General features: G+C 54.8%; 2 protein-coding genes across 6 annotated transcripts; both read right to left on the bottom strand.

The window, feature by feature from the left end:
* Positions 1-821: 821 nt before the first annotated feature.
* ATP6V0B (ATPase, H+ transporting, lysosomal 21kDa, V0 subunit b) lies at positions 822-4,747 on the bottom strand. 3 transcript variants are annotated; one of them, XM_012001823.1, is made up of 8 exons: positions 4,045-4,747; positions 3,274-3,322; positions 2,946-3,029; positions 2,740-2,817; positions 2,461-2,530; positions 2,296-2,347; positions 1,904-2,094; positions 822-1,133 (listed from the first exon to the last, which is right to left on the bottom strand). In XM_012001823.1, exons 1-8 carry the CDS (start codon positions 4,388-4,390, stop codon positions 1,107-1,109), a joined length of 897 nt encoding a protein of 298 aa, XP_011857213.1. In that variant the 5' UTR covers positions 4,391-4,747; the 3' UTR covers positions 822-1,106. The 3 variants fall into 3 exon arrangements, with proteins under 3 accessions (XP_011857213.1, XP_011857212.1, XP_011857214.1); XM_012001822.1 differs by having other exon boundaries at positions 822-2,094; XM_012001824.1 differs by lacking the exon at positions 3,274-3,322 and having other exon boundaries at positions 4,045-4,503.
* A 1,032-nt stretch (positions 4,748-5,779) lies between these two features.
* On the bottom strand, positions 5,780-9,184 carry DPH2 (DPH2 homolog (S. cerevisiae)). 3 transcript variants are annotated; one of them, XM_012001819.1, is made up of 6 exons: positions 8,832-9,184; positions 8,446-8,558; positions 7,965-8,188; positions 7,085-7,768; positions 6,822-6,998; positions 5,780-6,741 (listed from the first exon to the last, which is right to left on the bottom strand). In XM_012001819.1, exons 1-6 carry the CDS (start codon positions 8,976-8,978, stop codon positions 6,617-6,619), a joined length of 1,470 nt encoding a protein of 489 aa, XP_011857209.1. In that variant the 5' UTR covers positions 8,979-9,184; the 3' UTR covers positions 5,780-6,616. The 3 variants fall into 3 exon arrangements, with proteins under 3 accessions (XP_011857209.1, XP_011857211.1, XP_011857210.1); XM_012001820.1 differs by having other exon boundaries at positions 5,781-6,741; positions 8,884-9,166; XM_012001821.1 differs by lacking the exon at positions 7,085-7,768.
* Positions 9,185-10,193: the final 1,009 nt, after the last annotated feature.

Here is a 10,193-nt window from a genome sequence, read left to right as displayed (position 1 = left end):
CGCCCTGCCGGCGGCGGAGCCCGGGCGCCCAGGAGGCACGGACCCCGGAGCGGAGGAGGAAATGGGTCAGGCTGGTCCAAAGGGTGGGCTTAGAGATCGGACCGGCGAGCGGGTGCAGACTGTCGAGTTCTTTAGCGGGGAGTGGGGATTGGATTGGAGCGCGAACTCCCTAGGAAGGGGACCTGGAGGTTGGGTAGACTCAGGCTGGGGGGTTAGGGATTTGTCAACTCTAATTGGACCAAGATTCAAGGTCGGCCAGCAGAGAGGGGGCAGGACCCTTAAAGGCGTGGGCTGGAGGTGGCTGGGGCTTCTAGGGTAACAGGAAACAGGGTCACGGAAGGAGAAAAAGAGATTGGACAAGGGTGGGAGGAGCTGGGGGCCCTAGGAACAAGGATCAGAGTACAGGTTTCTGGGAGGGGCTGCTATTGGGACAGGACCATCACTGAAGGCAGAGACCACTGCCTGGGCTCCAGGCCTCACAGGGACGGAGATGATGGTCCCCGAAAGTACAGCCAGGTAAGTAGATGTTGTTAGACAATTGGGGCATGGTGGTCAGAGCCCTGAGCAAACGGGCCTAGAAGGACCATAGGCACAAACACACCCAGGGGCCCATATCTGCACACTCCCTCATCCCCAAACAAGTCTGTTTGGGGGCCACAGAGTCCTCCACCCAGCACCCTTGCCTCCCCACCTAGGAGCAAGCTCTCTGCAGATCAGAAGTGTGCAGTCAGAAAGCTGACAAGGGATTGGCATGAGGCTTGTAAAGGCCTTTTTACCCTTCCTCTGTGAACGGTGGCGCAAGAGGGCAACAGAAGCTGCACTGACCCAGACAAATACCAAGTTTATTTCACAAACACTAGGAAGATGGGTTGAGGGTGGAGGTGGGGGACACAGGTGCACAGCTGCAGAGTCATCAGCAGCAGCCTGCTCCCGGCACTGAGAGCCGGCCTGGACTGCAGTGCCTCCAAATCAACACGCAGCGAGAGGTGAGTGCAGGGAGGGCCCTGACCACCAAGCCTCTGAAAGGCTAAGGGACACAGCTCCAGCTGTCCCAGGAAAACCATCAATAAATAAGAGTGAGGCACGGCCCCACCCACACATATCATCTAGTCACCCATCTTCACTCTGGAGGTCTGCAAAAGAAGAACAGGAAAAATCAGGCAGGGACAGAGGAATACGTAAGGCAGTGACAAATGACAGAAAATGAGACCTAGCACATGGTTGGATGGACAGACCACAAGAGATTTATGACTAACCAGGATGGACACACTGTGACAGACAAGGCAGACAGACAGGGACAGACAACCACAGAGTTACGCTGTGGGACAGATGGAGAGAGGAGGCATATGGATAAAGCTAGTCACTAAGAGTCAACCCAGTCAAGCACCCACAGTCACACTCAGACCCTCAGGCTGATCCTTAGTCACAAACTCACACACTGTCAGACAGACTAGACACACACAATTTAGACAATGCTGTCCTACTGACAGGCATGTCACAGAGAAATACACATAGCTCCGAGAGGCAGTCAAACACACCATGATAGACTGATATAGACAGACAAAATTCCATCCTAGTCTAGATCACGAATACAGACTGGAGGCACGAAGAGCATGGCAGATAAAATGAGAGAACAGAAAGAGGGAGAGACTAAGTGAGAGCTATACAGATACAAAGCATTAGAAAGGGGGAAAAACAAAACAGGGCTGTTGTCAGTGATACCAAATCAGAGACAAAAATAGCCCCTGCAGGAGAAAACCAGAAAATGGAAATGAGGAGGTGGAAGCTGTTTGGGGGAATCTATAGTTATAGGTAGAGAAGGAGAGCACTTCAGCTTCTCCAGAAGGAGGGTAAGGCTAGGTTGGGGACAAGGACACAGAGGCTCCCCAAGGGGATTCATCACCTGAAGAATTGCGACGATGACCCCAAAGAGGCCAATGGCACTGCCAAAGATCTCCACGATGAGAATCTTTACAAAGAGGCTGGGGTTCTGAGCATCGGCCAGGGCAGCCCCACTGCCCACGATGCCCACGCAGACTCCACAGAAGAGGTTAGACAGGCCTACGGTGAGGCCAGCCCCAAACATGGAGTAGCCTGGGAGGATAGAGAGGGGTGCAGTGAGGCTAAGCCAGGAATGGGGGAGATATGGGCCAATGGGGCCAATCCCCATCCCCACTCTGCAAAGCAGAAAAAGCAGGTGAGAGAATATCAAAATGGGGGTCTAAGCTGGGAGGGGAGAGAGTAGAAGCAGGCATGAAATCCCAGCATTTTGCATTCATACACCCATCCACCCACCTGCATGGTAGTTCCGATGGCCAATGGCCTTGGGGTCCGTGGCACTGAAAGGCTGAGGGAAGAAGAAAAGTAATCAGAAACCACCCTGATGCACCCCATCCAATCTCTAAGCAATGTGTAGAACACACCGGAATGGATTCCCGCCACCACCCTGGCCTTCCGTACCTCAGCCATGTTGCTAATGACAATTGCCATGATGATGCCGTAGATGGCCACAGCCTCACAGAAGATGATGCTGGTAGTGGTAGAGGTTAGGGGTAAGGAGTGGAAAGGAGAAAGAAATGAGAAAGAAACCATCCTTCCTGCCCAGTAAGTCCCCAGTAACCTTTCGCCGCTAACATCCCATCCACAAGGCGGCTTGTCAGAAACAGTATGTCAGATCACACACACAGGCAGCGCCAACACAGCTAGTTCTGACAAAAGTCCGAGGGCCCTGACACTTACCTGACCAGGTTCTTGGTCTTGATCCTGGGAGCCTTCACTCCTCCACCAATGATGGAAGAGCCAGTAATATAGATACCCCTGGTGGAAGAATAAAAAACTGATGAGCAGAGCCCAAGCTGTCACTGCCCTCAGCATGACTAAGACCCCAGTGACACCACCTGCCATGACTCAGCCCCTGCCCCCAGTCCCACCACACCAGTACTCACCAGGCTGCCCCAACCACAGACAGGGAGATAGCTAGGCCAATGCCCAGGTTGGACCACATGAAGGGCGAAGTCTCCGTCAGGAACCTGTTGTGGAGGCAGAGAAGAAAGCAATTCAGCCCTAGCAGGGAAGTAGAGCACAAAATCTTGGCCCCCCAACCCCCCTTCAACCCCACCACCACTTCTGCATGCAACAACTGACTGCGTATTTCCCAAAGGTCCATGTCCCAGGCAGGCGGTGGTGTGGCTCGAGAGGGACTCAGACCAGAGAAAAGAGGAGAGGCTGTAGGGAAGAAGCTTCAAGGGGAATCCTGCCCCTACCCTCCCTTACCATGCCACGTCAAAGCGGAAGCCCAAATCAAAAATAGTGTAGCAGATTCCTGCAGCAATGAGGAAAAAAAAGGGGGTTACGGGATGCTCTGTAGAGATAAATTCCTCAATCTAAAGTAGCTGCCGAACTGAAGGGCCGCGCCGAGCTGAAGGACCACCTCCCTGAAGGGGCGTCCTCAGGCTGCCTGAGGGGGCGTCCTCAGGGTGCCCTCAGGTGACAATACAGCTATCTAGACAGATTCCTGTGCTTAGGCCTCCATTTTCTGCCACTCCCTTGCTAAAACCACCTCCCAGACCAAGCACCTGTGCAGGCAGGATCGCCACCCGCAAGCCTGAATCCGAGGCGGGACCGAGGGAGCAAGCGCTCCAGCCAGGCCCCGCCAGATCCCGCCGGTCCAGTCCGTTCCGCTGTTTACCCAACAAGCTGTGAGTGGGGGAGGGCAAAGCGACCGGGAAAAGAGGAACCGGAGCAGCCGGCTTGTGACCAAGCAGGCCGGTCAGAGCAAGAAAAGGGGGACGGCAGCGATAGTGGCAGGAAGGGAGAGTGCTGCCCTCGCGGCCCCTACCCGCCCGCACCCGCACCCCTCCTCAAGTAGCTAGAGATCCAGGTCTCCTCTGTCGGGGTCAGAGGCCCTCGCAGGCGCCAGTCCAAAAAGCCCGGCGTGCAGAGCGCGCGGGGGGCCACTATTCCCCGCAGGCCACTTCCCCGGTGGGTTGTGGCCCGGCCAGCTCGGCCGCGATGCTGCCCCCGCCCGCCAGGACCCGGCCTCACCCACGGCCAGCGCGCAGGCCCAGAAGGCCACGAAGACCCCGGAGTAGAGCAGCGCTAGCCCCGTCATGGCGGCGACGGCGGCGGGGGTCGGAACCGTGGGGCCGGAGTTACAAACGCGTCCCAGCGTCCACCGTCCGCCCCGCAGTCTGTCCGCCCGCCCCGCAGCGTCACCTGACTCCCCCACGTGACGCGCCGGCACCACGTGACCCCACGCCGGTCCCCGCGCAGCGCCGCCGCCCGTCGAGAACAAGGCGACGCCGGAACCGCAGGCGCTGGGGATTGTGGTAATTGTAGTCACGCGTCTCGGCGGAGGCTCGGGCGCCCTCCTTACTAGGAACTTCGACATCTGGCCGGTCCTTTTCGAGTCTCTCCACCTCGCCCTGCCAGCCCTGTTTTATTCTCTAGCCTGCTCGTGGGCCCCTAAGGCGTCCTCTCTAGCCGTCGTGCGTCCTAGCCAGTGGCGGGTGGCGCCGCGCGTGCCCTCTGCCTCACCTTGCTCAAAGCGTCTCTCCGCCCAGCGCGCCTGTTGGCTGTCGTTCCGCTGCCTGGCTAACACCTGCCGTCCTCCGAAATCGTCCTTCCGTCAAGCCTTCCCTAACCCAGTGGCAGGGAAGCGCGTTTGCTGGGCTCCCACGATGTCCTGGTGATGCTTATTAAGCTTCAGTAAGATGTCACTCCCCTGTCTTAATGCCCTGATAGCTCCCATTTCATTCAGGAGAAAAGCCAAAGTCCTCACAATGGCCTGCTAGGCTCCCCATGCCCCTCAGCTGACTTCACCTTGTAATACTCCGCCACTCTCTCTTCTGCCTGCACTGCCCTCCTTGCTATTTGCTTGAACGTCCCAGCCATATTCCCACATCACTGCCCTTGCACTTGCTCCCTCTGCTTCTCCTAACTATCCATGCGGCTCATCCTGTAACTTCCTTTCAGTTTTTGCTCACCTTCTTGAAAAGGCCTTCTCCGACCATTCTGTGTTAATATTCCACCCCCCTTAAACGCTCCTCTGCTTCTCAGCTTTACATTTCTCAGGGTACTTACTGATCACCATTTGGCATACCAAGTCTTTTATTTGTCCATCTCCCCCTGGAAGAATGCAAGCACCATGTCTTTTGTGTCACTCACTGGTGTATTTCCAGTACCTGGCACAGAGTGTGTCCTCAGTACATATTTGCAGAACACGATTGATGCCCACTTTGTCCGGGTTACCCTGTCAGCTTACAGCTCTACCTCCACCATTAGACTAGGCATTCCCTGAAGGTAGGGACCACATCTCCTTTGTTCACCTTCAGTACCCTAGACAATCCCTCCATGACAGGATTCTCAACAAATGTGGGGAAGAAGAGGCGAGTCTTTTCATTTCACCCCTCTCCACCCTTAGGGCCCAGCAACCCCACTTGCTTGAAGTACCCGCCATGTTGGTTCATGCCTGTGTTTAAGCCCAAATGTCTTTTTCACTCCTTTTCTCCTGACAATTATTTTTTTCCTCCAAAAGATCTAGCTTAGGTGTTATGCCCTCTGGGAAGCCTACTCTCAGTCCTTGTCAGGTGTCTCCTGTGGGATCCAGCTGTCCCTGGGACTTCCCTCCTCCCAGATAGGGCTGTTTCACTGTATGCTGACTGCATATTTAACTCTCTTTCCAAGTACACTGGAAAGGAATCTGGTTAAATACAGTTAACATCTACATCCCAGGACCTGTGCAGGACCTATAGTATTTCATGAATTAAAAAGAAACAAAGAGAAAAGGTATCTGGTTTATTCAGGTTGCTATGATCTCCCTGAGAAATAAGAGTCAGTATAGACCAACACTGTCCAACAAACAGAACTTTCTGCCATGATGGCATTATTCTGTAGCTGCACTGTCCCCTCATGTGGCAGTCTGAACACTTGAATGACTAATGTGACTGAGAAACTGAGCTTTTAATCTTAATTAACTTAAATTTAAGTTTAGCCACATGTATTTAGTGGCTACTGTACTGGACAGTGCAGGTCCAGCTCGACCAGTGGTTCTCAACTGAGGGCAATTTTGCCCCCACAGAGAACATTTGCCAATGTCTGGAGATATTTTTAGTTGTCACAATTGGGGAAGTGCTTCTGATGTCTAGTGGGCAGAAGCTTGGGATGCTGCTAAGCACCCTACCATACACCGGACAGGCCCCACAACACACAATTATCTGGCCCCAAATGTCAGGTATGAGTTTGAGAAACCGTGGTCTAGACTGTCTAGCACCTGCCTTTTGACAAGGACAGACCCTCAACTGGAGACCAGGAACTGGGATTGGCCAAAGGTCCTGGGCTGCCCCCAGGAAGACAGATGGGTCCAGAGGCCTCAGGGAAGTCCCTAAGCCCTTTATTCCATCAGCCAAACAACAAGCATTTACTGGGCATATGCTTAGCTTGTGCCAGTGCCAGGACAGATCAGAGATGGATCCTATCCTCAGTGAAGGCTGCCTGCTCTCCCTCCTTCCAGGGTCCTTCAAGGATCTTGGCAGGGGGATGGGAGGTTGGTGCAGGGAACACTAAAGGTCCTAGCAGCCATTCATAAGTCCATCTATGTCTCCGGCCCCACACGGTATCAGCCGCTTCCCTCATCCTCATAGGCGATGGCAATCCCTCGTCTTCCACTCACAGCTTCTGTCACTGGCGTCTGACCCAGGCGGGGCTCCAGCCCTTGCCAGCTCCGCGAACTAAGGAACGAGGCTGTAGAGGGAGGGGGCTCAGTCTGAGTGCACTGCATCTGGAGAAAGAGTTCAGCTGAGAGTGGAGACTTGTACATTTACCTGCAGGACTGCTCTCAGCCAGTTCCAGCTGGGGCCGTGGGGTCAGGGCCAAGCTTCCAGAATCATTTGATGACTTCCAGGCAGGTGGGGGTCGGAGATCTCCAGTAATGAGTGACACATCTGGGGTTTCCCACAGCTCTGACTCAGGTGGTGGGAGAGGCACGTGGAAGGGAGAGCCTGAAAGGGAGGAGGAAAGAAAATCCATACTCACCCCCTGACTCCGTGCCCCAGGTTTCCAGCTTAGGCAATGCCCCACTACTCACCAGGCAATAAGTCTGCATAATGTGTGAGGTGGGGAGCCAGGCCTGGAGGTGGCCAGGCAGGGTTGCAGGCAGCTTCTAGCTCACATGGTGCCAGTATAGGCCGGAAGAAGCTACCAGAAAGCTGGGGGGCTAGGGCACCCAGAGGACAGGCTAATAGCACAAAGACATCCACCTCAGGGAAGTTGGCAAGCTTGGCGGGGGTGGGCCGCCCCAGGGCCAACACATAGCTACGCTTGCCGGCAGCCTGAGTCAGGTTCCGCAAGTGGGCCAGTGCCTCACGGTGTTGAGCTACACCCAGTGTGCCTGCCAGCAGCCCTACAACATGGGCATCTCTGGCCCTCTCTACCAGATATCGTCTTCGTGCCCTTAGCCGTCCAGCCCGGGCACCCTCATCCTGAGTCTTCCCTGTATCTGGGCAGCAGGAGAAGAAGGGTCGACCTGGTGCCCACCCCAAAAGCAGCCGACTCAGGTCTGGGTCAAGGTCTGGGTCAGGGCTGGCCTCAGAGCCCCCCACGTAGAAGGCACCATACTCTTCTAGACACCTCCCTGGGGCAAGAGAGAAGTAGCGCCCAAAACGCTCCAGGGGCTTAGGCTCTGGACTCAGGGAACCCACTGGCAGGGGAAAAGCTGGGCTGGAGACTAGCAGGTCCAGGTACCGTGGGCGCAGGAGAGTAGCCAAAGCCTCTGGAAGAGAAGGAAGTAGTGTTGATGTTGGAGCCTGGCAAAGCAGGAGCTCCCTCATCCCCAGGAGACTAAATATGACCCAGTAGGCTGGGGCCAAGCCCATATCAAGAGTTCTAGGGATGTATACGGAAATGGGGAAATTAAGGCAGAAAGCAGTTGGCCCACCCTTTGTGCATACACAGGCAAAACCCCTTACCCAGGGCATGGGCACAGGCCGGCTCACTCAGCAGCGCCACAGGCGCTTTGGGGTCTGGGTTCTGGGCCTCAAAGGCCTTGACGCAGAGCTCCAAGGCCACAGAACGTTGACCAAGGACGAAGGCGACGGGCAGTGGGCGGGCTGGGGGGCTTAAGCAGGCAGGGCCAAAATGTATGAGAGCCTGAGCTCCAGCTTGCTCAGCACCCAGCACATCCATGCAGCAGCTGCAGGGGAGATAGCATCAGTGAAACGGGTTTTCTTCTGGAAGCGAGTTGCTGTCATCACTGGAAAATGTAGTCAGTGGATAAAATGGTTTCATTAAAGGAAGACATTGTCAATGAAGGGAGCTAGCATCAGGAGGGGAGTCATTACCATTATCATCAAGGAGAAACACCACCATTGAAGGCAAACACTGTCATAGATGTAAAACCCCATGAGCCCCGGATCCCCAGGCCTGGCCCACCTAAGGCCAAGTTCACACCTGCCGTAGGCTGTGTCCCCCAGAATGAACATCTTTGACCCTGTCGTCTCCTCCAGTCGTGCAGCCACAGCCACAGCATCTCCCAATAGCTGGTCAGGGAACTGCAAGGCAACCTATAAGCATAAACCATGGAGTCAGGGACAGCCTCTCTCCCACCGAGGGCTTCTTTAAAGCAATATTCCAGGAGCTCCCACTCAACCTTCAAAGCCCCCGGTCCCAGAGGTGCACTCTGCCCCACGTAGTAGGTGGAAGGGAGGGATGGTCAACGCGCTGCGGACAGACTGATTCCCCCACCCTCTCGCCCTCACAAAATCCCCCAAGATCCGGATCCTCTGGGCGACCCATGCCCACAGAGGCGAGCCACCCTTCCCTAAGTCTGTCCTTACTCGTTCACACCCCAGGTCGCGGATAAATCCAGCGACTCGCTCCAGCTCGTACACTCGGTCCAGGTCCGGGAGAGGAGTGAGCAGTCCTGGCACCCCCGCCTCTCGCTGCAGCGCCGCCTCGGCAGGGCTGCTAAACATCGACTCCATGAGGCACAGCTTGGGTTGTGGGATGCAGCGGGGACCTCCCTGGGATAGCTTCGGGGTCTGAGTCCTCAGGAGCAGCACTCAGGGGATCAAAATCGCCTTGTGGGGGTAGGGAAATCACAGTCGGCCTTCGGCCGGTGGGCATCCCCTTCAGCCATGCGAACTCCTGTTTCCCCGCTACACGTGGGACTACCGGGGAGGTTACTTCCGGGTTTTAGAGGCGGGGCTGATAGCGATTTTGCCAATCCTAAATCAGCACAGCTCCCGCCCTCCAATCCTCGCCACCAAGCCCCGCACAGAGAACCAATGTTCTGCCTGAGTCCCAGGCCAGCCGGAAGTGCATTGAGGAAGGCGCGGAGCCTTGTGGGCATTGTAGTTCCCCTGGCTCTCCTTTCGGGCGCTGGGAGTCAGGTTCAGCCCACCCGCGGCCATCAGGAGCGCCAACTTCACTGTTAAGCATTTCACGTGCACGCTATCCTCTGGGCAGTATCACTGCATAATTCTTTCATTCATTCTTTCTTTTATTTTTGACAAGGTCTCGCTATGTTGCTCGGACTGGAGTGCAGTGGCGCAATCTCCACAACCTTTACCTTCTGGGCTGAAGCCATCCTCCCACCTCAGCCTCTTGAGTAGTTGGGGCTACAGGCACGCGCCACCACATCCAGCTTAGTTTTGTATTTTTTGTAGAGACAGGTTTTTGCCACGTTGCTCAGACTGGTCACCAACTCCTATACTCAAGCAATCCACTCACCTCAGCCTCCCAAAATGCTGAGATTACAGACTTGAGCCACCGTGTCCGGCTACACTGCATAACTTTAAACTTGGTGCCGACCAGCTTGGGTTTGAATATTGTGCTTGGTCACTTGCTGCTGAGTATCTTAGGAATGTCTCTATGCCCATTTCCTTATCTGAAGAATGGGGAGTTGTGACAATAGTACCTCTTAATAAGATTGTTGTGAGGGTCAAATTAATTTAGCTACAAAACTTTACAAAGTAGTTCTTTGGATATCGCATGCAGTGAAAGCATTTGCTATTTAATCAGCCAAATACTGAGCACTTACTGTACATTACGCACTTCATTTTTAGAGTTTACAGTCTTTGGAGTAAGAAATATCCCGAATGGTACCAAGGACATGACTGGCACATCCTCAGGTCACAGGAGATGCTTTGCACAGCCCCAGCCATCCTCAAACACGCTGCTTCCCATCAATACCCCCA

This window comes from Mandrillus leucophaeus, unplaced genomic scaffold, assembly GCF_000951045.1.
Source record: "Mandrillus leucophaeus isolate KB7577 unplaced genomic scaffold, Mleu.le_1.0 Scaffold67, whole genome shotgun sequence".
Taxonomy (NCBI): domain Eukaryota; kingdom Metazoa; phylum Chordata; class Mammalia; order Primates; family Cercopithecidae; genus Mandrillus; species Mandrillus leucophaeus.
The sequence above is the reverse complement of the archived record's forward strand: the minus strand, read 5'-3'. Positions and strand labels throughout refer to the sequence as shown.

Bases quoted from the DNA above. Each gene is read 5' to 3' on its own strand.
- ATP6V0B (XM_012001822.1), bottom strand. From the start codon at position 4,390: ATGTCGAAGTTCCTAGTAAGGAGGGCGCCCGAGCCTCCGCCGAGACGC. The intron at 3,030-3,273 runs GTAAGGGAGGGT...CCTCCACAACAG, and splicing joins TTCCGCTTTGACGTGGCATG to GTTCCTGACGGAGACTTCGC. The intron at 2,348-2,460 runs GTACGGAAGGCC...TTCTTCCCTCAG, and splicing joins TCATTAGCAACATGGCTGAG to CCTTTCAGTGCCACGGACCC.
- DPH2 (XM_012001819.1), bottom strand. From the start codon at position 8,978: ATGGAGTCGATGTTTAGCAGCCCTGCCGAGGCGGCGCTGCAGCGAGAG. The intron at 8,189-8,445 runs GTGTGAACTTGG...TCTCCCCTGCAG, and splicing joins GGGGACACAGCCTACGGCAG to CTGCTGCATGGATGTGCTGG. The intron at 6,999-7,084 runs GTGAGTAGTGGG...CCTCCCTTTCAG, and splicing joins TTATGCAGACTTATTGCCTG to GCTCTCCCTTCCACGTGCCT.